The following is a 25,869-nucleotide window of genomic DNA, read 5'->3' as shown; positions in this document are numbered from 1 at the left end:
AAAGTAAACTGCCTGCTACTCAGGCCCAGAAGCAAAGTTATGTATATAATTGGTAGATATGAATAGAAAACGCTCTAAAGTTTCTAAAACTGTTAAGATAATGTCTGTGACTATAACAGAACTGAAATGGCAGGCGAAACCCCGAGGACAAACGACCCCCCCCCCCCGAAAAAATCATCCTACCACTGATTTCAATGGCTGGCACTTTTATAATAGGGCGAAATCATGCCCGATTGCAGTTCCTAGGGCTTTCACTAGATGTCAACATTCTATAGAAAGAGTTTCAGGCTGGTTTTGGAAAAATGAGCCAGGAATTGTAGTTTTTCTAGGTGGCTTCTATTTTGGCTGTAGTGTTTCCAAGCGTGTGAATGGGAGCGCATTCTTTGGTATTTTTCTACGGTGAAGACAATAACGATTCTCCGTCTTAAATTGTATTGTTTATTTGCGTATTAGGGTACCTAAGGTTTGATTATACATTTTGATTGACTTGTTTGTATAAGTTAATTGGTAACGTTTGGGATTAATTTTGTATGCATTTTGAAGGAGGGAAACCGAGTGGATTATTGACTGAAGCGCGCCAGCTAAACTGAGTTTTTATGGATATAGAGGACTATCGAACAAAATTACCATTTGTAATGTAACTGGGACCTTTTGGAGTGCCAACAGAAGATCTTCAAAGGAAAGGCATATATTATATCGCTATTTCTGACATTCATGTCGCAACTCCCTGGTTGAAAATGTTTTGTTATGCATTTGTGTGCTGGGCGCTGTCCTCAGATAATTGTATGGTTTGCTTTCGCCGTAAAGCCCTTTTGAAATCTGACACGGCGGCTGGATTAACAACAAGTTAAGCTTTATTTTGATGTATTGCACTTGTGATTTCATGGAAGTTTAAGATTTATAGTAATTAAATTTGAATTTGTCACTCTGCCATTTCACCGGATGTTGGCCAGGTGGGAACGCTACCGTCTCACGTATCTGGAAGAAATGAAAACACTATGTTTTGCAATGAAGGTCTACAGTTGCCTCAACAGCACTCTGTAGGGTAGCACCATGGTGTATCCTCCTCAGGGTACATTGACTTCAATACAAAACCTAGGAGGCTCATGGTTCTCACCCACTTCCATAGACTTACATAGTAATTATGATAACATCCTGAGGACGTCCTCCAACCTATCAGAGCTCTTGCAGCATGAACTGAGATGTTGTCCAAACAATCAAAGGTTCAGAGAATTAATCTAGTACTGAAAGAAGAATTTCATTCAAAATGAAGGAAAAGCAAAAGAGAGTCATTTTTTTCACTTTCAGTTTCACTTACTTAGCTAGCAAATGCAGCAAGCTAGTTTAGCCTACTCAGACACCCTGATCAAACAGAGGGATGCTATGTTAGCTAGCTGGCTATGACTATCCAACACAACACTGGAACTCTTCCAAGTCAAGGTATCCTTTTGGTTTTACTAACTTATTGCCAAGGGGCCCCGCCGGTGTAAGTGTTAAACTGCTTAATGACTGTACACTGACGTTACTGCATGATTATAGCGGGTTTACTAACATGTTAGTTCTATTAGCTATGTTGACTATGATGTTACTCCAGCTAATGTGGTGACAATGATGTAGGCTGTGTGTAGCAGTTATGTGTAGCGGTCTGTCTTGGAAAGTTTTGTTTCGCCTGATCAGCATTCGACTACAGGTTCAAAATAGCCAGAAACAAAGTACTTTCTTCTGAAACTAGTCAGTCTATTCTTGTTCTGAGAAATTAAGGCTATTCCATGTGAGAAATTGCCAAGAAACTGAACATCTTGTACAACGCTGTGTAGTACTCCCTTCACAGAACAGAGCAAACTGGCCCTAACCAGATTAGAACGAGGAGTGGGAGGCACCGGTGCACAAGAGGACAAGTACACTAGATTGTCTAGTTTGAGAAACAGACGCTTCACAAGTCCTCAACTGGCAGCTTCATTAAATAGTACCCGCAAAACACCAGTCTCAATGTCAACAGTAAAGAGGCAACAGATGCGGGCCAGTTTCTTGGCAATTTCTTGCATGGAATAGCCTTCATTTCTCAGAACGAGAATAGACTGATGAGTTTCAGAAGAAAGGTCTTTGTTTCTGCCCATTTTGAGCCTGTAATCGAACCCACAAATGCTGATGCTCCAGATAGTCAACTAGTCTAAAGGCCAGTTCTATTATTCTTTAATCAGGGCAACAGTTTTCAGCTGTGCTAACATAATTGCAAAAGAGTTTTCTAATGATCAATTAGCCTTTTCAAATTAACTTGGATTAGCTAACACAACATGTCATTGGAACACAGGAGTGATGATTGCTGATAAATGGGCCTCTGCGCGCCTAAGATATTCAAAATATATATATTTTTTTTAATCAGCCATGTCCAGCTACAATAGTCATTTACAACATGAACAATGTCTACACTGTATTTCTGATCAATTTGATGTTATTTTAATGGACAAAAAATAAAGTGCTTTTCTTTCAAAAACATGGACATTTCTAAGTCACCCCAAACTTTTGAATGGTTAGCCTACCAAAAGGCCTCTTGCGGGGATGGGGGCTGGTATGGATATATAAATATCCATCCCAGCCCCCATCCCCGCAGGAGGCCTTTTGCCTTTTGGTAGGCTGCCATTGTAAATAAGAATTTGTTCTTAACTGACTTGCCTGGTTAAATAAATGTCAAATAAAATAAATACATTAAAAATGTGGCTGCTGTGAACGTTAAGTGTGTTTACTTGTTATCAGGGGTGTACTTCTTGCACATCATTACAACACTGTATATGGCCATAATATGACATTTGCAATGTCTCTATTTCTTTTGGAACTTTTTTGTTTTTGTTGTTGGTGTGTGTGTGTGTGTGTGTGTGTGTGTGTGTGTGTGTGTGTGTGTGTGTGTGTGTGTGTGTGTGTGTGTGTGTGTGTGTGTGTGTGTGTGTGTGTGTGTGTGTGAGAGAAAGGACACTACACACATCTCAACTACACACCTGTTGGACAAAACAGGAAGACGGGCGGCTCTCCCAGGAATCGGTAGATCTCATTGGCAACTGAAACCTGGGCGTGAGCGAATGAGGAGAAGGCTTGACTGTCAGCCTGACACAGGGAGTGGTCTATGTCATCAAAAAGGATCGCAAATGCCTGGCAACCCAACTTTGACACCTACAGAGAGGAGAGATAGTAAGGCAGGGGTGTAGGTATGCGTGTGCATGCCTGTGTGCACATGCAAGTGTGTGTAGGTGCATGTATGTACCTGTCGTAGCTTGCGTTTAAGCAGGGAGAGGTCGCAGGAAGAAGAGAAGACAATGTCTTGACCAGGAGAGAGAGAGTACACAAACCTCAGACCTCTCTTCTCAGACTCTACTATCAAAGTATGCAACTGACCTGCAAGAGAGGAGCGAGGAGGAGTGGAGAAAACAAGGACAGCACCAGGAGAGATACATTTAGTTTAAAGCAAAAGTGAGAGATGGAGGGAAAAGGACAGAGTGAGGAGAGAAGGTGGGATGAGGGTATGGGGAGATGGAGGGGTGGGAAGGTGGACTAAAAGAGAGATGTTAACAAATAAATGAAGGGATGAAGAGATGGATGAGTGATGGATGGGGAGATCCCTTACCCTCCTCTTCAGGGGAGTAGACCTCTCTCCAGAGTAGTCTGTGTTTCAGATCATCTTTAGGACCGTACAGATAGGTGTTCAACTCCCACCTCTGCATCCTAACAGAGAGAAAGGGAGAGAGTTCTTTACAGTGATATTGACCCAGTGTCAGTTTCTGGAAATAATTTTGATATCATGGACGGTCAAGTCCTTGCACCAATAGCTCTGTCTATACATTTGAGAGTTGATACATTTCTCCAGGCCCATCCCTCAGCTTTTTACCAAAACAAAGTCAACCACCGCTTTGTTTTTGTTTCAACTGCAGATCATACTCACTCCCTCCTTATCCCTTTCCATGTCCTCCTATGTCAACCATACAGATTTAGGATCTTAATTTGAGCCAGTTTGCTACAGAAGGAAAATAAACCTGCAGCAACCGGAAATGTTAACTATGTAGATAAAATTAAAATTGACATTTTTGTATAGATTGATAAAAGTCTGACATTACAATCTTCAGAAGCCTTTTTAAACATCTAGTACACAGCACGTTTAAAATGTCATGCATTGCAGGAAAGTTATCCTGCAACAGGGTGATCAAATTAAGATCCTACATCTGTATGTTACCTTTCTGTTTGTCACCAAGTACTCACCACTGGAAAAGGACCTTCCTCTGCTCCATAGACCAGGGCCTCCCATAGAACCCTGAGACACAGACAAGCACACGAAAGAGAGAGACATTAATGCTAGTGTACAATTAAGCAGTGTTGCCATTCATACCTACAGTGCCTTGCGAAAGTATTCGGCCCCCTTGAACTTTGCGACCTTTTGCCACATTTCAGGCTTCAAACATAAAGATATAAAACTGTATTTTTTTGTGAAGAATCAACAACAAGTGGGACACAATCATGAAGTGGAACGACATTTATTGGATATTTCAAACTTTTTTAACAAATCAAAAACTGAAAAATTGGGAGGGCAAAATTATTCAGCCCCTTTACTTTCAGTGCAGCAAACTCTCTCCAGAAGTTCAGTGAGGATCTCTGAATGATCCAATGTTGACCTAAATGACTAATGATGATAAATACAATCCATCTGTGTGTAATCAAGTCTCCATATAAATGCACCTGCACTGTGATAGTCTCAGAGGTCCGTTAAAAGCGCAGAGAGCATCATGAAGAACAAGGAACACACCAGGCAGGTCCGAGATACTGTTGTGAAGAAGTTTAAAGCCGGATTTGGATACAAAAAGATTTCCCAAGCTTTAAACATCCCAAGGAGCACTGTGCAAGCAATAATATTGAAATGGAAGGAGTATCAGACCACTGCAAATCTACCAAGACCTGGCCGTCCCTCTAAACTTTCAGCTCATACAAGGAGAAGACTGATCAGAGATGCAGCCAAGAGGACCATGATCACTCTGGATGAACTGCAGAGATCTACAGCTGAGGTGGGAGACTCTGTCCATAGGACAACAATCAGTCGTATATTGCACAAATCTGGCCTTTATGGAAGAGTGGCAAGAAGAAAGCCATTTCTAAAAGATATTAAAAAAAGTGTTGTTTAAAGTTTGCTACAAGCCACCTGGGAGACACACCAAACATGTGGAAGAAGGTGCTCTGGTCAGATGAAACCAAAATTGAACTTTTTGGCAACAATGCAAAACATTATGTTTGGCGTAAAAGCAACACAGCTGAACACACCATCCCCACTGTCAAACATGGTGGTAGCAGCATAATGGTTTGGGCCTGCTTTTCTTCAGCAGGGACAGGGAAGATGGTTAAAATTGATGGGAAGATGGATGGAGCCAAATACAGGACCATTCTGGAAGAAAACCTGATGGAGTCTGCAAAAGACCTGAGACTGGGACGGAGATTTGTCTTCCAACAAGACAATGATCCAAAACATAAAGCAAAATCTACAATGGAATGGTTCAAAAATAAACATATCCAGGTGTTAGAATGGCCAAGTCAAAGTCCAGACCTGAATCCAATCGAGAATCTGTGGAAAGAACTGAAAACTGCTGTTCACAAATGCTCTCCATCCAACCTCACTGAGCTCGAGCTGTTTTGCAAGGAGGAATGGGAAAAAATGTCAGTCTCTCGATGTGCAAAACTGATAGAGACATACCCCAAGCGACTTACAGCTGTAATCGCAGCAAAAGGTGGCGCTACAAAGTATTAACTTAAGGGGGCTGAATAATTTTTCACGCCCAATTTTTCCGTTTTTTATTTGTTAAAAAAGTTTGAAATATCCAATAAATGTCGTTCCACTTCATGATTGTGTCCCACTTGTTGTTGATTCTTCACAAAAAAATACAGTTTTATATCTTTATGTTTGAAGCCTGAAATGTGGCAAAAGGTCGCAAAGTTCAAGGGGGCCGAATACTTTCGCAAGGCACTGTATATTCATGTTAGTACATGCACAGTATTTGTTCATGGACACGCATTGGTGAAGTGGCCATACCCTGGTGGAACCAGCCTGATCTCTGCATTCACCATTCTATTTCACTTGGCGTATCTGTATGACCTTTCCCCAATAGATGGGTTTTGGAATAAGTTAGAAAAGGACCGGTCCAATCAGCATCCTCAGAAACAATGGGTTTAGGACAAAATCCCACATGGCCAATCACTGTGCTTTGAATTAGGTTATTCATCCTGTGATTGGTTCCGATTGCAGATAAGTTCGTTTTGAATAGTGTCCCTCATTACAGACCGTTTCAATGAGGAGGAATGCCAGACTGGTGAAGTGAAATGGAATGGTGAACACAGTGTTCAGGCCAGTTCCACCACACTAACAAATTCCTGCCTATGAGGCAACCCCTCATCTGCAAATACAGCAGAGCATGCCATACAATTGTTCATATAGAAATGGGAGCATCGCCATTGTCCATAGCCAGCTAGCACATAACATTCTGAGAACCTCCAGTGTCAACTAATACAGTTGCTTTTTAAGGCGAGTGGGAGTAAATTATCGTCGTCACATAAACCACCAAAGTAACACACATTTCTGTTTCAAAATTGAGAAAGAGGCGGAGTTTGACAGTTTTTCATGCCTAAAGTTGCCCTTTAACAAATAACTTAATCTCATTACTTTAACAGAAAGTTTCCTAAAAGTTCAAACATGGATACATTTAATTTCTATTTTGGTCATGTTCTAAGAATGTTCTCCAACTGGATTGACATGGGAATGTTCTCAAATAGTTCAGAGAATGTTAAGAAACAACATTCTTCTCTGGGATTTTCAGTACTTCATGATAAAAAGGTTCCTACTGGTTCGTCATGGTTCTGATTACGGTTATGTTCTCAAATTGTTCAGAGAACATTAAAACCTCGAAGCTAGGGGGCAGAATTTTCACTATTGGATAAATAGCATGCCCAATTTCAACTTCCTGCTACTCATGCCAAGAATATAAGATATGCATATTATTCATAGATTTTGATAGAAAACACTCTGAAGTTTATAAAACTGTTTGAATTATGTCTGTGATTATAACATAACTTATGTAGCATGCAAAAGCCCGAGGACTAACTGTTCAGAATTCTTTTTTTTTCTTCCCCTCTCTGTTCCCTGTATTGTCTTTGCCAAGGGATATTTCATAGGAACCTATTTTCAGTTCCTACCGCTTCCACTGGATGTCGCCAGTTTTTGAAATTTGGTTGAGGTTATTCCTTTGTGCAATGAAGAAGTAGGCCAACTCGGAACTAGGGACACATTTGTGAGTTGCGCAAGACGTGAAAAGCAGCGCTGGTTTGTTTTCTTTCCTGTATTGAATACAGATTGCCCCGTCTACAATTTGATCGATTATTAATGTTTAAAAATACCTAACGTTACATTACAAAAGTAGTTTGAAATATTTTGGCAAAGTTTATAGGCAACTTTTGAAATATTTTTTAGTGACGTTGCGTTTTTGTAAGCTGTTTTTTTCTGGATCAAACGCGCTTTATAAATGGACATTTTGGATGTATATGGATGGAATTAATCGAACAAAAAGACCAATTGTGATGTTTATGGGACATATTGGAGTGCCAACAAAAGAAGCTCGTCAAAGGTAATGCATGTTTTATATTTTATTTCAGAGTTTTGTGTAGCGCCTGCAGGGTTGTAATATGCTAGCTCCTTTGTTCACTGCTGGTGCAGGCTATCAGATAATAGCTTCTTATGCTTTCGGCGAAAAGTATTTTTAAAATCGGACATGTTGGCTGGATTCACAACGAGTGTAGCTTGAATTTAGTATCTTACATGTGTGATTTAATGAAAGTTTGAATTTTATAGCATTTTATTTGAATCTGGCGCTCTGCATTTCCCCTGGCAATTGGCCAGTTGAGACATTTGCGTCCCGCCTATCCTTAAGATGTTTTAAGAAACAACATTCTTCTGTGGGAATTTCAGTACTTCCACAAGTTCCCATGTGGTTCTTATTTAATGTCACATTTTTATTAGATTCTGGAAACATCCTAAAAAAAAAATGTGACTTGATCGATGTTCTCAGAATGTATGGTTCTGTTTAATATTCTGTGAATAAAAAAAAACAGATTGTACACATTACATCAATAAGCTCTAAATTACATTCTAATAACATGAAGAAAGAATGTTCATGGAAAGTTAAGACTGTGACGTATACATTCCGTTCTCAGCGTCAACAAAACTCTCTCTATCCTCTGTCTTGTTAAAATGAAAAACTCACAAGAAGCGGGCAGGCGGAGCAAGCAGAGTGAGGCAGGTGGAAAGGACCAGCCAGGCGGAGCTGTAACTTTTTGCTAGCAGGATAGTCCATATCTCCAATCATTTTTGCTGATTGCGATGTTGTGTTTCCATAAGTGAATGAATTGGTTCATTTTAGCATGTATGTAAAGCCTCAACCCTTAGCTACCTCTTCCAATTCAAATGAGCTAGAAATAAAAAAAAATGACAACATTTAGATTATTTTGTGTGACTACAGCGCCAGCAGTAAAATGCAAAAATAGAAACATGTTCTAATTGAATGATAGGTCAAAGCAGACAACCCTCCGCCCAGCTTCGGTTGGGTCATTATAATTCAAAACAATGTATTCTAAAATAAAATCACTTGCACGCTCGACTATGGTGAGTTTAGGCCATAAGTGTGTTTATGTGTGTTGGCCACGCCCACTAATTAGCCATACCTGATCTTAATGAGTGCTTGTTTCTTTGAAATGGGGTCTTTGAGTAGACTACAATTAGCAGCTTTGTATGCATGAAAACCTGGTGGCGCAGTGGACTAATTCCATGGATAGTGAACAGAAGATCAGGGGCTCGAATCTCACTGATGCCGTGTCAAAATAAAAAATAAATGTGTTCGAATGTTTCCCATCAGTGCTTGGAGTTTAAAAAAGTTAACCATATTAAGATAGTAACATGCTAAACGTCTTACTGAAACATTCAGTTAAAGTTAAGTAGGTCAGTCATTAAAAGTAACCTATAATTTCCGTTCTCAGAGTGTTAATAAAACCTCCCAGGAAAACTTAAGGAACCGGAGTAAAACAGTCTCAGAACCTCCCTGCAACCTAAAAATAAAAGTTTCCTGAACAGACAAAGTTTCCACTTCTGTTCTTGTAACGTTTTTAAAAAGTTACGTTTTACAGGTCAGGAAACCTATGACTTCGTTCTCACAACCAATGTGAAACCAAAAACATAGCTTCCCATAACTTCAAAAGAACCACGTTTTAGTTGGGTAGTGTGATTAAAAGAGCCAATTTATGCTTGATCCAAAATTGTGGTCGGAGGCGCCATATGGATGGTGTGACGCAATTGTGGAGCCTCCGGAGGCATGCAGAGGCCAAATTGAGCTCAGTAATGCATTGCTATGCGCCTCTAAAATATTGTAACAATGCTGAGGGAGCCGTATAGCTCAGCATTAACATGATTGGTTGATGGTAGGTGAGGGCGGGAAGTCCTGTATAAACACAAACTCACCTCCTTGACAAGTTTCTTCACAACAGCTATGCGCAAGAAGTAGGAATGCCCTGACTTCTGCAGAGGCCATGTCACAGTAAATGCTGCAAGGACAATGCAGATGGCGGATTGACAATGCAGCACCTTTAACTTTGACTGAGTGCATGCTTGCGTGTAAGAAGGTAAGTGGGTCAGAAGTGTGTATGCATGAATAACAAGGGAAGCCAGGCTTCCCCCAAAACATTACCAAGAAGATTTAGAAAGAAAAAAAAACGTATCTTTCATCGCTCTGTGTTTCAGAATTATCATTAAATTCGCAAGAGGCTGAATGTATCTCACAGGGGAAAGCATCCAAGCGAGCGAAATAGCGCCCCTCTGTCTCTCTACGTGTAAGCCATCTATCTGAAGCTGTCTGGTCCAAACGAGTATGTTACCACCGGTTGTTTTGAAGGGAAGCTAGCGAGCATCTGGACTCCATTGACAACTTATTATAATTTTTTTGCCAATCAGGGTTGAGTTCAACTGTGAATAGTCCTGGTGCACCAAAAAATTGTGTCAAGGGAAGCCAGCTTGGATTTGACATCACTCCTATCAAATTCCATTGAGAGCATACTTCATTGACAGGAAAAATTGAATTGTAGCATCTCATTATGTTGATGTCTTCCGGTGGCTAGCTAGCTAGCTAAAATTAGCCCGTTCCTAAATTAGTCATGGACGGATATAGGGATTTGGACTCATCAGTACTGGCCAATGATTATAACAGAGATTCTGATCCAACCATTAATTCATACATTGTTGTGATGCTGGCCTGAGAGGATGGACGTACAATATGTAGCTAGCTATATGTAGAAGGCCAATGTTAACTAGCTAATGTTGCCCATGAATGAAAGTTGGCTTAGCAAGCAATTTAGCCAGGTAGCCTAGGACAGCAAAATGTAAGCTTGTACTGTATGACAGAGTGATAGACCGTTTGGTCAAAATGAAAGAGCGGAGGATGGCATTGGTGTTTCCCTACAAGTAGGGTGAGTCAACATGTTTTTCTACTTGCACGCACACAGAAATCAGAACCATGGACAGCCACATCATATTTAGCTTACATTGATTGGACTAAATTGTTTTTGGTATATTTTAGCTATCGCTGTATTAGACTAATCAAAATCCAAGATGACGTAGCAGTCAGGCGTCTTTGTCGTGTATATATCTTTTTTCTTCACATTTTTCTTAACCTCAACATACTCTCCTGAAAGCCGCCTAACCCAATGTGGTGTGGATCTGCTATTTTCTTTACTTTAGAACCGGAACCCCCAAAAGAAGCTAGCCGCTACAAGCTAGTAGTCAGCTAGCCACTGCTAGCGGTCATCAGCTAACCTTTAGCCCGGACAACTCCTGCCAGTCTGCACAGTGCGATTCAACCCATTGGACTTCTTCTCCATATCTCCGGATTCCTACCGCAAGCTCTGAACCTTTCCACCTGGATCATCGCAGCTAGCTAGCTACTATCCGATTGGCTACTCCTGGCTAACGTCTCTGTTCCGAAGCAAGCAACAATTAGCCTGGATCTAGCCTATGCTAGGCCCATCTCCCGGCTAGCTGAAGAGGTCCATCAGCCACTCCTTGGGCCACAATACCTATTTTGCCAATTGGCCTGGACCCCTTTCATTGCTGAAATGGAGTCCCGCCGATTCATCACGACTGGACTACCGACGTAATCCGCCCAATTTTTTTTTTTCAATAGCCTTCCTCCATCGCAACCTCCCCTGAATGCCCATCTGCTAACTGCGGCTCGCTAGCTGCCTAGAGCATATCGAACTGTTAGCTGAAGAGGTCCATCGGCCAATTTCTTGGGCTACTATACCTATTTTGCCAATTGGCCTGGACCCTTTTACTACACGGAGCCCTGCTGATCCATCACGACTGGTCTACCGACGTAACCGCACGAGAGGGCTACAACAGACTTCTGAACCACTGTATCAGCAAAACATTTACATAATGTACTGACAAATCATATTAAAAAAATGATCACTCTAAATTGGTTAAAAATGAGATCAAACAAGATAATATAAATCATAAGTCAGTTATGTATATTCTTTTGTATATCAAATTATATATACATGAACTTCATTTCCTTTAAGGCCCTTCTGCTAGCTGTCCGAATCACTGTGCCTCTAGGTCACCTAGCTACTCACTGGACCCTATGATAACTTGGCTACGCATGCCACTCCCTAATGTCAATTTGCCTTGTACATTGCTGTTTTGGTTAGTGATTATTGTCTTATTTCACTGTAGAGCCTCCTGCCCTGCTCAATATGCCTTAGCTAACCCTTTTGTTCCACCTCCCACACATGCGGTGACCTCACCTGGTTCAAATGGTGTCTCTAGAGACAATACCTCTCTCATCGTCACTCAATGCCTAGGTTTACCTCTGCTGTATTCACATCCTACCATACCTTTGTCTGTACATTATGCCTTGAATCTATTCTAACACGCCCAGAAACCTTCTCCTTTTACTCTCTGCTCCGAACGTACAAGAAGACGGGTTCTTATAGCCTTTAGCCGTACCCTTATCCTACTCCTCCGTTGATGTAGAGGTTAATCCAGGACCTGCAGTGACTAGCTCCACTCCCATTCCCCAGGCGCTCTCATTTGTTGACTTCTGTAACCGTAAAAGCCTTGGTTTCATGCATGTTAACATTAGAAGCCTCCTCCCTAACTTTGTTTTATTTACTGCTTTAGCACACTCTGCCAACACGGATGTCCTAGCCGTGTCTGAATCCTGGCTTAGGAAGGCCCAAAAAAAATGACATTTCCATCCTTAACTATAACATTTTCCGACAAGATAGAACTGCCAAAGGGGGCGGAGTTGCAATCTACTGCAGAGATAGCCTGCAGAGTTCTGTCTTACCATCCAGGTCTGTTCCCAAACAATTTGAGCTTCTACTTTTAAAAATCCACCTTTCCAGAAACAAGTCTCTCACCGTTGCGGCTTGCAATAGACCACCCTCTGCCCTGGACACCATATGTGAATTGATTCCTCTCATATCTATCTTCAGAGCTCGTGACCTAAACTGGGACATGCTTAACACCCCGGCCATCCTACAATCTAAGCTTGATGCCCTCAATCTCACACAAATGATCAATGAATCTACCAGGTACAACCCCAAATCCGTAAACACGGGCACCCTCATTGATATCATCCTAACCAACCTGCCCTCCAAATACACCTCTGCTGTCTTCAACCAGGATCTCAACAATCACTGCCTCATTGCCTGCGTCCATAATGGGTCTGCGGTCAAACGACCACCCCTCATCACTGTCAAACGCTCCCTAAATCACTTCAGCGAGCAGGCCTTTCTAATCGACCTGGCCCGGGTATCCTGGAAGGATATTGACCTCATTCCATCAGTAGAGGATGTCTGATTGTTCTTTAAAAAAGTGCTTTCCTCATCATCTTAAAACTTCTTACGTCTGAAATCCCGTTAACGGTATCGATATGACAACAGCCAGTGAAAGTGCAGGGCGCCAAATTCAAACAACCGAAATCTCATGATTAAAATTCCTCAAACATACAAGTATTTTACACTATTTTAAAGATAAACTTGTTGTTAATCCCACCACAGTGTCCGATTTCAAAAAGGCTTTACGACGAAAGCACACCAAACGATTATGATAGGTCAGCACTTAGTCACAGAAAAACACAGCCATTTTTCCAGCCAAAGAGAGGGGTCACAAAAAGCAGAAATAGAGATAAAATGTATCAATAACCTTTGATGATCTTCATCAGATGACACTCATAGGACTTCATGTTACACAATACATGCATGTTTTTTTCCGATAAAGCAGCTAACTCTCACGGTCGTGCACGAGACTGGGCTCATGGCACTGCCAGACCTCTGGTTGAAACAGCACTCATTCTCTCCCCCTTCACAGTAGAAGCCTCAAACAAGGTTCTAAAGACTGTTGACATCTAGTGGAAGCCTTAGGAAGTGCAATCGGACCAAATTTACACTGCATCTTGGATAGGCAAAGAGTTGAAAAACTACAAACCTCAGATTTCCCACTTCCTGGTTGGATTTTTTTTTCCAGAGTTCTGTTATACTCACAGACATCGTTCAAAACGTTTTAGAAACTTCAGAGTGTTTTCTATCCAAATCTACTAATAATATGCATATCTTATCTTCTGGGCCTGAGTAGCAGGCAGTTAACTCTGGGCACCTTATTCATCCAAGCTACTCAATACTGCCCCCCAGCCATAAGAAGTTAAATAAGCTTGCCCCATTAAAAAAAAGTAGAGCCAGCAACAGATATTGCCCTTGGTTGACTCCAGACCTGACTGCTCTTGCCCAGCACAAACACATCCTGTGGCGTACTGCATTAGCATCGAATAGCTCCCACGATATGCAACTCTTCAGGGATGTTAGGAACCAATATACACAGACAGTTAGGAAAGCAAAGGCTAGCTTTTTCAAACAGAAATTTGCATCCTGCAGCACAAACTCCAAAAAGTTCTGGGACATTGTAAAGTCCATGGAGAATAAGAGCACCTCCTCCCAGCTGCCCACTGCACTGAGACTAGGAAACACTGTCACCACCGATAAATCCACGATAATTGAGAATTTCAATAAGCATTTTTCTACGGCTGGCCATGCTTTCCACCTGGCTACCCCTACACCGATCAACAGCCCTGTACCCCCCACAGAAAGTTGCCCAAGCCTCCCCCATTTCTCCTCCACTCAAATCCAGAAAGCTGATGTTCTGAAAGAGCTGCAAAACCTGGACCCCTACAAATCAGCCGGGCTAGAGAATCTGGACCCTCTCTTACTAAAATCATCCGCCAAAATTTTTGCAACCCCTATTACTAGCCTGTTCAACCTCACTTTCGTATCGTCTGAGATCCCCAAAGATTGGAAATCTGCCACGGTGATCCCTCTCTTCAAAAGGGGGAGACACTCTAGACCCAAACTGCTACAGACAAAAAAATAATTATTTTTAAATCACTGAAGCTGGAGACTTATATATCTCCCTCACTAACTGTAAGCACCAGCTGTCAGAGCAGCTCACAGATCACTGCACCTAGCCCATCTGTAAATAGCCCCCCCAAATACCTCATCCCCATACTGTTATTTAGTTATTTTATTTTGTGCTCCTTTGCACCCCAGTATCTCTACTTGTACATTTATCTTCTGCACATCTTTCACTCGTGTTTAATTGCTACATTGTAATTATTTCGCCACTATGGCCTATTTATTGCCTTTACCTCCCTTATCTTACCTCATTTGCACACACTGTATATAGACTTTTTCTATTGCGTTTTTGACTGTATGTTTGTTTCTTCCATGTGTAACTGTGTTGTTGTTTGTGTCGCACTATTTTGCTTAATCTTGGCCAGGTCGCAGTTGTAAATGAGAACTTGTTCTCAATTAGCCTACCTGGTTAAATAAAGGTGAAATAAAACAGTTAAAAATCAGAGGTTATATTAATTATTATTATTAATTATATTGATGTTGAAATTTAAATGGTGCTGGAATAGTGGAAGCAGCTCCTGTTTTTCTTTGCGACTTGCAGTAACTCTCTGTGGTTCTAAATATCCGTGGTTCCACAGTGATTTTACCCATGCACCGCTACTGGTCAGTAGTGAGGAGGGGGTATTCTGGATCCAGCTGTGTGCAGTCACATCATTATCTTATCTTTTCTATCAATGTTTTTCTCCATGCTCCTTTCAGATTGTCTCGTTATCTCTCACCTTAGAACAAAAGAGAGAGACTGACTGACTAGCTCAGTGGTTCCCAATTCCAGTCCTCAAGTACCCCCAACAGTACACATTTTAACCAGGGACAAGCACACCTGATTCAACTTGTCAAATAATCATTTGGCCCACAAAGAATTGAATCAGGGCTGCGTTCAGTAAGTTTTTAGGTTATGGAACATTCAATTGAATGGAAAAGGTGCTGTACTGAATGATCAATTGAAAATTGGGAAGGGTTGGTTTGTGGGTTGAGGTAGGATGTCAGCATGGCCACTGCCCTTTAAATACGTCACTCGTTGCTTTAAGACACACTCGCCAAACGTACCTCAAAGTCTGTTCAAGAACGTTTTGGATAAACGTGTCTGTCAGTACAAACCGCTCTGTAAGGTAGCAAACGTTGAAGTGAACTGAACGCACCTCAGGTGTTTTTTGTTTTTTTTGTCAGAGGCTACAACAAAAATGTGTGCTTTTGGTGATACTCGAGGACTGGAGTTGTAAACCACTGGACTAGCAGGCTTGATAGATGGCAAACTAACTGGGACACCAATGATATGAAGATGACGAGAATAAAGATGAATGTGAGGTTATGTCTGATTGATCATAGGTCTACAATAGCTACCACATTTCAAAGCTTTACAAACACTGAAAATATAGTTTTTTTATGCATGGTATTTCATATGAACTTCTCCGTGAACATTAAAAGATCAGATAACCAGACGACCGTTGTCCTTCCTTACCTTCCACAACCCCGCAAAGGAACTCGCTTCTCCCGTCCATCTTTTCTGTCTGTGTCGCCCCTGCTTTCACCGTGCGCCTCGCCTCTCTCCGGCAATCCAACCGAGCGGAGCAGTAGCCTAGCCTACCGAACGTTTCCTAGTACCGTCTCAGGTCAGGCGCCGGAGTAGTTCTCCATTTCCATCCTTTCCATCTGTGCCGCCACGGCTGGCTCTCCCTGCTCAGCTAGCTCAACCCCCGCACAGGCGCACTCACCTCCTGCAAGCAAATGCAAGGTGTGAGGAATGGAGGATACTATTTCCTCGTCTGTGTCGATATGAAAGGTGTAATCTTCAAAATGCCGAGCTATTTGTTATTTATAGGAGATATGTTTTATTTATATAAACGAGCTGTATGTAATACACATTTTGACGTTTATTGCCAAAGTAAACGGCTGTCAGGCAAGGCAAAGCAGCCCGCTGGAGAGATGATAGTAGAGCGATTGTCTGTCCGTTGCCCTTTAGAGCAGATCTTTACGGTAATGCAATGTGAAATCAGATCACCGAACCGTGGTAATGATGGGTCAAGTTCGGCAGCGGGGCAAATGCGGTCAGTGGAACATATGTAACATTGTAACTCCAGGCTCGGACTGATCCGTGTTTTTATATAAATGCGGTCTTTACGACCTTGATTATTTTCATTTTTAGGGAACGTGACTTCCCTGTAGAAATGTGTTGTCTATGTAGTTGTCTTGGCAACAAGGGAGCGTTTTAAACAAACGTGAAGGTAGGACATAACTAGATGTTTACTACTTTTGTAGCTATCAAATTACACTTTATAACTAGAGATGTATTCAAAGCTATATTTACACCCAATGGAAAGTTGATAGAGAGCTGAGCCAACTAATGCGAACAGCACAGCCAGCGTTGAGTGTAGTCTGATCAGTGATCATTACTGATGCTGTTAGCTAGCTAACTATCTTGCAGCGCTTTCGGTGCCCCAGTGCTCTCTTGTAACGGGTTTGTTAACAAGCGTGGGCGGCGGTATGGTGGGCTCATGCTTGGCTAACGTTACATAGGCTACTGGTGAGATGTGGTGAGCGGTAAAGCAGCGATATGGAACATGATGATGCCATTCAATCAAATGTCACTGTTTCTGCAAAGAATGATCCCTATAGATGACGCGTGTGTGTGTGTGTGTGTAGGCAACTAGAATGCCCCCTAAGAAGAAAGGAGAGTCTGCCCTTAAGCATGATACAGCTGGACAAGGAGTAGAGGACTCAGAACACCCTGGGTCCGACAGTGAGGCTCTGCTACAGAGAGAGTGAGACATGTCTGTCTGTCTGTCTGCTAGCCTATCTCTCTCTCTCTATGCCTACCTGTCTGTCATCATGTGACTCTGTACTTCACTTCCTGTAACCTACAGGTACGACAAGCTAACCGACACCTTGAACAACCTCAAGAGGAAAGTGGAAAAGTTGTATCCTTTAAATCCCAGACTTCACAACAGTGAGAGTGGAACCAGAAATCGGCCCATGCATTTCTAACACATCTGCCAATTCAATTTATACAGGCCCACTGGGCAAATGATAACCAGAACATGTGGCATTTGGCCATAAAGGCAAATGCAGTTCAAGCAGTCTGTTTCTGCCTCACTAGAGCAGGCACTGATGAAGCCACATAATGAACACTATTCCTGGAAGTTGTCCGCACAAGACCACCTGTTCAGAAGGTCTGGCAGATGGCGTCCCAGTCCAGGACGATTCCCAAAGCTTTGACTTTGCACACTGCAGGTAGACAGCAAGGATTTAGTTGTCACAGACACACACAAGTCCGCTAAATTGTAAACTGTTAATTAATCTGCATCCATTTTTGTTTAAGTGAAGGGCCCTTTATTTGGGACAATTCTAATTGAAAGCATTTAAATCAGGAAGAAGTCTGAATTAAAAACTTTTGAAATAAATAGCTTCTACATTTCAGTTATCATTGAAAATAATTGTAAAAATGCCCTTCTTTAATAATGGAATTTGAATTTAATTTTACCTCCTGAATTAACTGCCTTCAATTAGAATTGACCCACCCCTGTTCATGTGATAGCGATAGCTTCTCAAGAATACTTTCCTCACTTCCCTTAACTGCGGCTGCTGTACCAGACGGCGTGAGAATGAGTTCCTACAGAATGAGGCCAACCAGACTCGCATGGAGAGCGTGAGTGACAGTAAAGGCTGACACTCTTTCTCCCCATCTCTCTCTTTCCCATCTCCCTCCCTATAAAATCAAATCAAATTTGATTTGTCACGTGCCGAATGCCACAGGTGTAGACCTTACTGTGAAATTCTTACTTACAAGCCCTTAACCAACAATGCAGTTCAAGAAATAGAGTTAAGAAAATATTTACTAAATAAAATAAAATAAAAATAAAATGACAAACAATAAAATGACAATAACGAGGCTATATACAGGAGGTACCGGTACCGAGTCAATGTGCAGGGGTACAGGTTAGTTGAGGTAATTTGTACATGTAGGTAGGGGTAAAGTGACAATGCATATAATTCCTTATCCCTCTCCTCCTGACCCCATCTCTCGCCTTCTCAGCAAGAGTACATGTCGTACATGTCCAAGCGGACCCAGAAACGTCAGAGTGCCATCGTCACCCTTAGCGACCAAAACCACCAGGCGCTGGAGGCCCTGAAGAGGCAGAGGGAGGAGAATCTAGACAAATACCAGGAACAGGCCAATGGTGAGTCAGCAGGAAGTGCCAGGGGCCAATGAGGAGAGAGCAGGAAGCTAACTCTAATCTAACCTATCCTAACAGACCTGAAGAAGGAGATTCTGGAGAAGGAGAATGAACTGGCGCTGTTAAATATTGAGATTGCTGAGCTCCGAGAATTTAAAGTATGACACTTCCTCACCCTTTCCTCCTACCCCCCACCCGTCTTCTCATTCTCTCCTCTGCCTTCTCATCTCCTCTTACTTCTCCTTTTCTCTCCTCACACACCACCACTTAGTGTACAGAATATATGATCTACTAATATTACACATTTTATTATAATCTTATTTTAGATTAGTACCCTTTGCATGGCTGTATGCATATGTGAGTGTGTGTGTATACTGTATAGACATGGCTATTCATGTGTGTGCTTTAATATTGTGTGTGTGTAACAGAGCTTGCAGCAGCAGCAGCTGGGGCGTATAGCAGAGCTAGAGAGGGAGGTGACCAGTATGCACTGTCGTCACTCTGAATCCCTGCAAGCCCTGAAGGCTGGCTTCCTCAGTGAGAAAGAGAGGTAAATGGGAAAAGTGTGTGTGCATGACTGTAAATTCCTTTGTTTAAATGTATTATTTTTATTATTATAGGTACGAAGCACAGGCCAAACAAAAAATACAGGCCCTGGCCCTCGCCGCTAATAGGGTGAGTAACACACACATGCATAGACATGCACGCATGTGTACGCACATCAACAAGAACATGTGTACACAAACACACACCTCCCTACCCACCTCTACCCACCCCCTCTCCTCCCCCTAGGAGGCATCTCGCTGCCTACTGTCCCACACTAGAGCTGTGTCCCTGGAAAACCAGCATCTGAGGGAAGAGCTGCATCAGCTGATCCAGGTATAGCCAAAAGATGGATGGATGCATTGATTCATTGATGGATTGATCGATTGGTTTGATTCATTGGTTGGTTGGTCTAGAGAGCCCACTCCCTGAGGGGACTTCAGGACCAGCTCCAGGCCCAGAGGCAGCAGCTCCTACTGGAGAGGGAGTACGTCAGGGAGCTGAGGCGCCTCCGAGCCACCCCGGGGCCGACCCCACCAGGGTCCCACACTCGGCCACTGGGGGTGGACAGAGGGAGAGAAGACACAAGACACCACCGCACAGCAGATACCTGAGAGATAATACATATGGAATCATGTAGTAACCAAAAAAGTGTTCAATCAAAATATATTTGAGATTCTTCAAAGTAGCCACCCTTTGCCTTGATGACAGCTTTGCACACTCTCGGCATTCTCTCAACCAGCATCAATAGGTAGTCACCTGGAATGCATTTCAATTAACAGGTGTGCCTTGTTAAAAGTTAATTTGTGGAATTTCTTTCCTTATTACTTTTGAAGGCACACGTGTTAATTGAAATGCATTCCAGGTGAATACCTCGTGATGCTGGCTGAGAGAATACCAAGAGTGCAAAGCTGTCATCGAGGCAAAGTGTGGCTACTTTGAATATATTTTGATTTGTTTAACACATTTTTGGTTACTACATGATTCCACGTGTCTTATTTCATAGTTTTGATGTCTTCACTATTATTCTGCAATGTAGAAAATAGTAAAAATTAAGAAAAACCTTTGAATGAGTAGGTGTGTCCAAACTTTTGACTGGTAATGTATATAGATAGATAAATGTGTGTATGTATGGATGTATGAAGGCAACATGTAGATTGTTGGTTCCATGTTTCATGAGCTGAAATAAAAGATCCCGGAAATTTCCATAAGCACAAAAGCTTATTTCTCTAAAATATTGTGCACAAATTTGTTTATATCCCTGTTAGTAAATATTTCTCCTTTGCCAAGAAAATGCATCCACATGACAGGACCAGACAAACTAAGCAGCTTCTTTGCTCGCTTTGAGGACAATAAAGTGCCACCGACACGGCCCGCTACCAAAACCTGTGGGCTCTCCTTTACCGCAGCCAACGTGAGTAAAACATTTAAATGTGTTAACCTTCGCACGGCTGCCGGCCCAGACGGCATTCCTAGCCGCGTCCTCAGAGCATGCGCAGACCAGCTGGCTGGTGTGTTTACGGACATATTCAATCAATCGCTATCCCAGTCTGCTGTTCCCACATGCTTCAAGAGGGCCACCATTCTTCCTGTTCCCAAGAAAGCTTAGGTATCACCCCACCTCCTCGCCTTACCTCCATCATCACGAAGTGCTTTGAGAGACTAGTCAAGGATCATATGACCTCCGTCTTACCTGACACCCTAAACCCACTAATTTGCTTACCGTCCCAATAGGTCCACAGATGACACAATCGCAATCACACAGCCCTAACCCATCTGGACAAGAGGAATAACTATGTACGAATGCTGTTCATCGACTACAGCTCAGCATTTAACACCATAGTACCCTCCAAACTCGTCATTAAGCTCGAGACCCTGGGTCTTGACCCCGCCCTGTGCAACTGGGTCCAAGACTATCTGACGGGACGCCCCCAGGTGGTGAGGGTAGGAAACAACATCTCCAGTCCGCTGATCCTCAACACTGGGGCCCCACAAGGGTGCATTGTCAGCCCTCTCCTGTACTCCCTGTTCACCCATGACTGCGTGGTCATGCACGCCTCCAACTCAATCATCAAGTTTGCAGACGACACTACAGTGGTAGGCTTGATTACCAACAACGACGAGACGGCCTACAGGGAGGAGGTGAGGGCCCTCGGAATGTAGCGTCAGGAAAATAACCTCAACAAAACAAAGGAGATGATCGTGGACTTTAGGAAACAGCAGAGGGAGCACCCCCCTATCCACATCGACGGGACAGTAGTGGAGAGGGTAGTAAGTTTTAAGTTCCTCGGCGTACACATCACGGACAAACTGACACGTTCCACCCACACAGACAGCGTGGTGAAGAAGGCGCAACAGCGCCTTTTCAACCTCAGGTGGCTGAAGAAATTTGGCTTGTCACCTAAATCCCTCACAAACTTCTACAGATGCACAATCGAGAGCATCCTCTCGGGCTGTATCACCGCCTGGTATGGCAACTGCTCCGTCCACAACTGTAAGGTTCTCCAGAGGGTAGTGAGGTCTGCACAACGCATCACCGGGGTCAAACAACCTGCCCTCCATGACACCCGATGTCACAGGAAGGCTAAAATGATCATCAAGGACAACAACCACCCGAGCCACTGCTTTTTCACCCCGCTGTCATCCAGAAGGCGAGGTCAGTACAGGTGCATCAAAGCTGGGACCGAGAGATTGAAAAACAGCTTCTATCTCAAGGCCATCAGACTGTTGAACAGCAATCACTAACATTGAGTGGCTGCTGCTGAAGTGATAGAGTATAGCTATGTCAGCACCGACTGGGAATGCTCAACTGAGATGCAAACAATCCAGCTTTGTTCCATCATCCAACAGCTGCTTCTTCCTGGTATTGATACTTTGCCTGAACATGAGGAATTTTGAGATCTCCAGCTGCAAGACCCTGTGATATACAAGGTTATCTCTTTCATCTTCAACAAGAAACGGCCCACTAGACGTGACCGGTATGCTGTTTCTTCCAAAGTATTGTTACTGATGAAGCAGTGGGACCGCTTGATCCTAAGAGAGGGAGCTCTGTACCGTGTCATTAGGGAGAGCCACACAACCGGATATATTTCCAGTACGTCTTACCAGAGGCATTGAGACTCAAAGCAACCTTGCAGAACATCAAGGCCAAGCTAGAACTCTAGCCCAAGCCAGACAGGTGTTTTTCTGGCCTGCAATGGAGAGAGACATCAAGGAGTATGTACAATGCTGCCAGAGATAAGTTCTAACAAAGGCTCCAGAGCCAGCAGCCAGACCCCGTCAGAGATCATTAATACCTGCTCTCCCATGGAGTTGGTGTGTTTGGATTTTTGGACAGTGGAAGACCATAAGAAGAACTCAGTTTATGTTCTGGTGGTGACTGACCGCGTCACTAAACTTGCCCAGCAGTGGTCAAGGAGGTTATCTCCTGGGGTTATGAAACTCACCAAAATGCATCTTGGACATCATCATTCACCATTCCAACAGCCTCACGCAAAAGTTCTTGGTACGACTCACTCATCAGTCTCTGCGCGGCTCAGAGCATCTGCTACTGTATTCTTGCTGCCTGTGATGCACTTCAGATCAAAGTTTGCTCAAAAGCATCCAGTTTGGGTTTTTTCATCATGATGTATGTTAACGAGTTACTATCTGTCCAGACAGTGAACTCGTTGCCCCTTAAGCCAGCGACGGAATATCTCACACACACTCCATTTCAGTGCTAGAAATTCAAGTCTGTGTACTGGATAACTTCTCTGCTACTTGCTCAGGGTCTGCTTACGAATGGTACTGTATGGGACTTGCTTCTCTGGGAAATTGACAAAGCACAGCTTCGAGACCATCCAAAGAGGTGTCCCTGAAGAGAATGAAGAGCCTCTCAAAGTCAGGGTGAAGCAGCATGACAGTTCAGAAGAGCATCCTTCAGCTTCTGGAATGCAACGACACACTCCTCAGTCCAATCCGATTGTGTTAACTTGCGGAAAATCCCACTGTTGTCCTTCTTCCCATCTCTTCTGCTTTTCTTTTGACCCCCATTAAGTACAACCAAGGGCTTAGCTATGGCAGAACAGTTAGGCATAAAATGCTGGTAATATAATTGTCACGTACGTCAGAATAATGGTTGGACCAAGCTGCACCGCGATATGGTTTCCACATAATTTATTAAAGTGAAAACTTAGAACAAAACAAATATAGAAACAAACAACGAACCGTGACTAACGAGATGCTACGTGCACTAACTCAAAACAATATCCCATAACACACAGGTGGAAAAAGGCTACCTAAATATGATCACCCATTAGAGACAACGACTACCAGCTGCCTCTAATTGGGAATCATACCAATCACCAATATAGAAAACAAAACTAAAACCCCACATAGAAAATATAAAATAGACTAACCCCCCCAGTCATGCCCTGACCTATTCCACCATAGAAAATAAAGGCTCTCTATGGTCAGGGCGTGACAATAATACTATACTCAAGAAGGATTTCAGGCTCCGCACAGAGTGAGTGCATCAGTCCACTTTCATCAGCTGATCTTGGCTCATCTTGGTAATGGCCTCCACCTTTTCAGGGTCCCCTGGCACACTGTTCTCGTTAACGATATGTGCAAGTAAATTCACTGTGGAATTTCTTGGGTGCTAGTTTGAGATTGTTGGCACGTAGACGGCTAAACACAACTTCAAGGTGCTGCAGAGCCATTTCCTCGGTGGGTGCAACGACCAAGTTGTCCAGATAGCAAAGAAGACTTGAGAAATGTAGACACTGAACAAAAATATAGACCTTCAACAGTCAACAATTTCAAAGATTTTGCTGAGTTACAGTTCATAAAAGGAAATCAGTCAGTTTAAATGAATTCATTAGGCCCTAGTCTATGGATTTTACATGACTGGGAATACAGATATGCATCTGTTGGTCACATAACTTTCAAAAAATGTATGGGCGTGGATCAGAAAACCAGTCAGTATATGGTGTGACCACCATTTCCCTTATGCAGCACGACACATCTCCTTTCCATATAGTTGATCAGGCTGTTGATTGTGGCCTGTGGAATGTTGTCCACTCCTCTTCAATGGCTGTGCAAAGTTGCTGTATTTTGGCAGGAATTGGAATACGCTGTCGTACACGTCAATCCAGAGCATCCCAAACATGCGGGTGGTGACATGTCTGGTGAGTATGCAGGCCATGGAAGGACTGGGACATTTTCAGCTTCCAGGAATTGTGCACAGTCCATTGGTGTGGTAAAGGGTGTGTACCATCCACCTGATGTAAGTGCATGACCTCAAACTCCCATCTTTCTTCCATACAATGACTATACAATGACATACTCACTAACCGACTTGCGTATAAGGCCTACTTCCTCCATATCTGTTAACACCTTCCTCAGCTTCAGGTAATGAGCAGGCAGAAGGAACCCTTCTGTATGGTAGGCGGAAGGGTTTGTTATCTATCAGGTAGATACAGTGAACATAATCCCTGGCTTCGCGGTAGTCCAGATTATGTCTTGAAGATGTCTTCATATTCATTGATGGCTTTCACTAGCTTCTCCTTCCACTGGTCAGTCACTTGGCATCCATCTATGTCAATTTTTCTAAATCCTAAATCAGTCAGCCTTGTTCGTGCTTCTGTTCAATTGGGGTTTTCCTCACCTCATTAAGGCCATGAAAGATTGTTGCATCCTCAACAGCCAAGCATATAGACAACCAGCTTCATGTTACGTCTTAGAGTGAGATGTTTATCTGAACAGTTTACTACCTTCATGGGGACACAGCCATCTCCCCACATAGACGTTATAACTCTACCCACAAGTATGGGTACTTGTGACAATGGCAAAGTTGGGAAGTTTAACACAGACTAAGTGCTCAGTCTTGGGAAGAAGAGTCACAGCTTGAGTGAGCTTCACGGTCCCAATCTTGTCATCAACTTCATGTCCCTTCCATCTTGTGACACTTGAAAATTGCTCATCCTCTGGTGAGGGAGTCTGGCCATCACCAGTTCCAGTATTTGTCAGTGCCCTTTATCTCATGCAGTAGATGCTTAATGACATTTGATCCCAGGATAAAATCATTGTGCCTTCCAGGGACAACTAGGGTGGTCACTTTAACATCAATCCCATAGATTTTCATCTCCAAGTCATCTACAAGAGGCCTTCTTCCCCCCATAACCCACTAACGAGTGGCCTGATAATACTGAGTAAGGGCACCTGCTTCCAAAGGTCTCTGTAACAGTATAGCTTCCGTCCCTCTCCTCGCCCCTACCTGGGCTCGAACCAGGGACCCTCTGCACACATCGACAACAGCCACCCTCGAAGCATCATTACCTATCGCGCCACAAAAGCCACGGCCCTTGCAGAGCAAGGGGAACAACTACTTCAAGGTCTCCGAGCGAGTGATGTCACCGATTGAAATGTTATTAGCGCGCACCCCGCTAACTAGCTAGCCATTTCACATCTGCACAGTGATTTCACTCAATCTACAGTCCATAGTTTCAATGTCAAGCATGCCCCTTTAAGCTGCACTTTCCCATGTAAAACCTCAACCTCTTGTCAATCTAACGTAACATTTTTCTGTTTTTTTAAATATTTTTCATCAGTGCACAAACTCACGTTTTCTTTCTTGGCGGCAGACAAT

At 42.9% G+C, this 25,869-nt stretch overlaps 2 protein-coding genes across 5 annotated transcripts in view; one reads left to right on the top strand and one right to left on the bottom strand.

The window, feature by feature from the left end:
- The window catches only part of si:dkey-183c6.8 (protein O-GlcNAcase), a 63,514-nt gene extending 46,793 nt beyond the window's left edge, over positions 1–16,721 (bottom strand). The window contains exons 1-5 of the mRNA XM_021577637.3: positions 15,986–16,721; positions 4,246–4,297; positions 3,617–3,714; positions 3,257–3,387; positions 2,994–3,165 (exon numbers count right to left, since the gene is read on the bottom strand). Coding sequence (XP_021433312.1) covers positions 2,994–3,165; positions 3,257–3,387; positions 3,617–3,714; positions 4,246–4,297; positions 15,986–16,025 — 493 coding nt within the window. The 5' untranslated portion in view covers positions 16,026–16,721. The remainder of the gene's footprint in view (positions 1–2,993; positions 3,166–3,256; positions 3,388–3,616; positions 3,715–4,245; positions 4,298–15,985) is intronic.
- Positions 16,489–20,476, top strand: ccdc166 (coiled-coil domain containing 166). Of its 4 annotated transcripts, none has more exons than XM_021577642.3 (10): positions 16,489–16,571; positions 17,167–17,285; positions 17,388–17,441; positions 18,115–18,169; positions 18,557–18,701; positions 18,777–18,856; positions 19,127–19,248; positions 19,319–19,373; positions 19,491–19,577; positions 19,658–20,476. In XM_021577642.3, the coding sequence occupies exons 2-10, from the start codon at positions 17,176–17,178 to the stop codon at positions 19,853–19,855; spliced, it is 906 nt and encodes a 301-aa protein (XP_021433317.1). In that variant the 5' UTR covers positions 16,489–16,571; positions 17,167–17,175; the 3' UTR covers positions 19,856–20,476. The 4 variants fall into 4 exon arrangements, with proteins under 4 accessions (XP_021433317.1, XP_090070492.1, XP_021433316.1 ...); XM_021577641.3 differs by having other exon boundaries at positions 16,543–16,748; XM_090214366.1 differs by lacking the exon at positions 18,115–18,169 and having other exon boundaries at positions 16,508–16,571.
- Positions 20,477–25,869: the final 5,393 nt, after the last annotated feature.

Source organism: Oncorhynchus mykiss, chromosome 21 (assembly GCF_057628025.1).
Source record: "Oncorhynchus mykiss isolate SJ-2025 chromosome 21, ASM5762802v1, whole genome shotgun sequence".
In the NCBI taxonomy this organism is placed as follows: Eukaryota; Metazoa; Chordata; class Actinopteri; order Salmoniformes; family Salmonidae; genus Oncorhynchus; species Oncorhynchus mykiss.
Note: the sequence above shows the minus strand (reverse complement) of the source record. Positions and strands in the feature narration are given on the sequence as shown.

Bases quoted from the DNA above. Each gene is read 5' to 3' on its own strand.
- ccdc166 (XM_021577642.3), top strand. From the start codon at position 17,176: ATGCCCCCTAAGAAGAAAGGAGAGTCTGCCCTTAAGCATGATACAGCT. The intron at 17,286-17,387 runs GTGAGACATGTC...TGTAACCTACAG, and splicing joins GAGGCTCTGCTACAGAGAGA to GTACGACAAGCTAACCGACA. The intron at 19,249-19,318 runs GTAAATGGGAAA...TTATTATTATAG, and splicing joins TTCCTCAGTGAGAAAGAGAG to GTACGAAGCACAGGCCAAAC.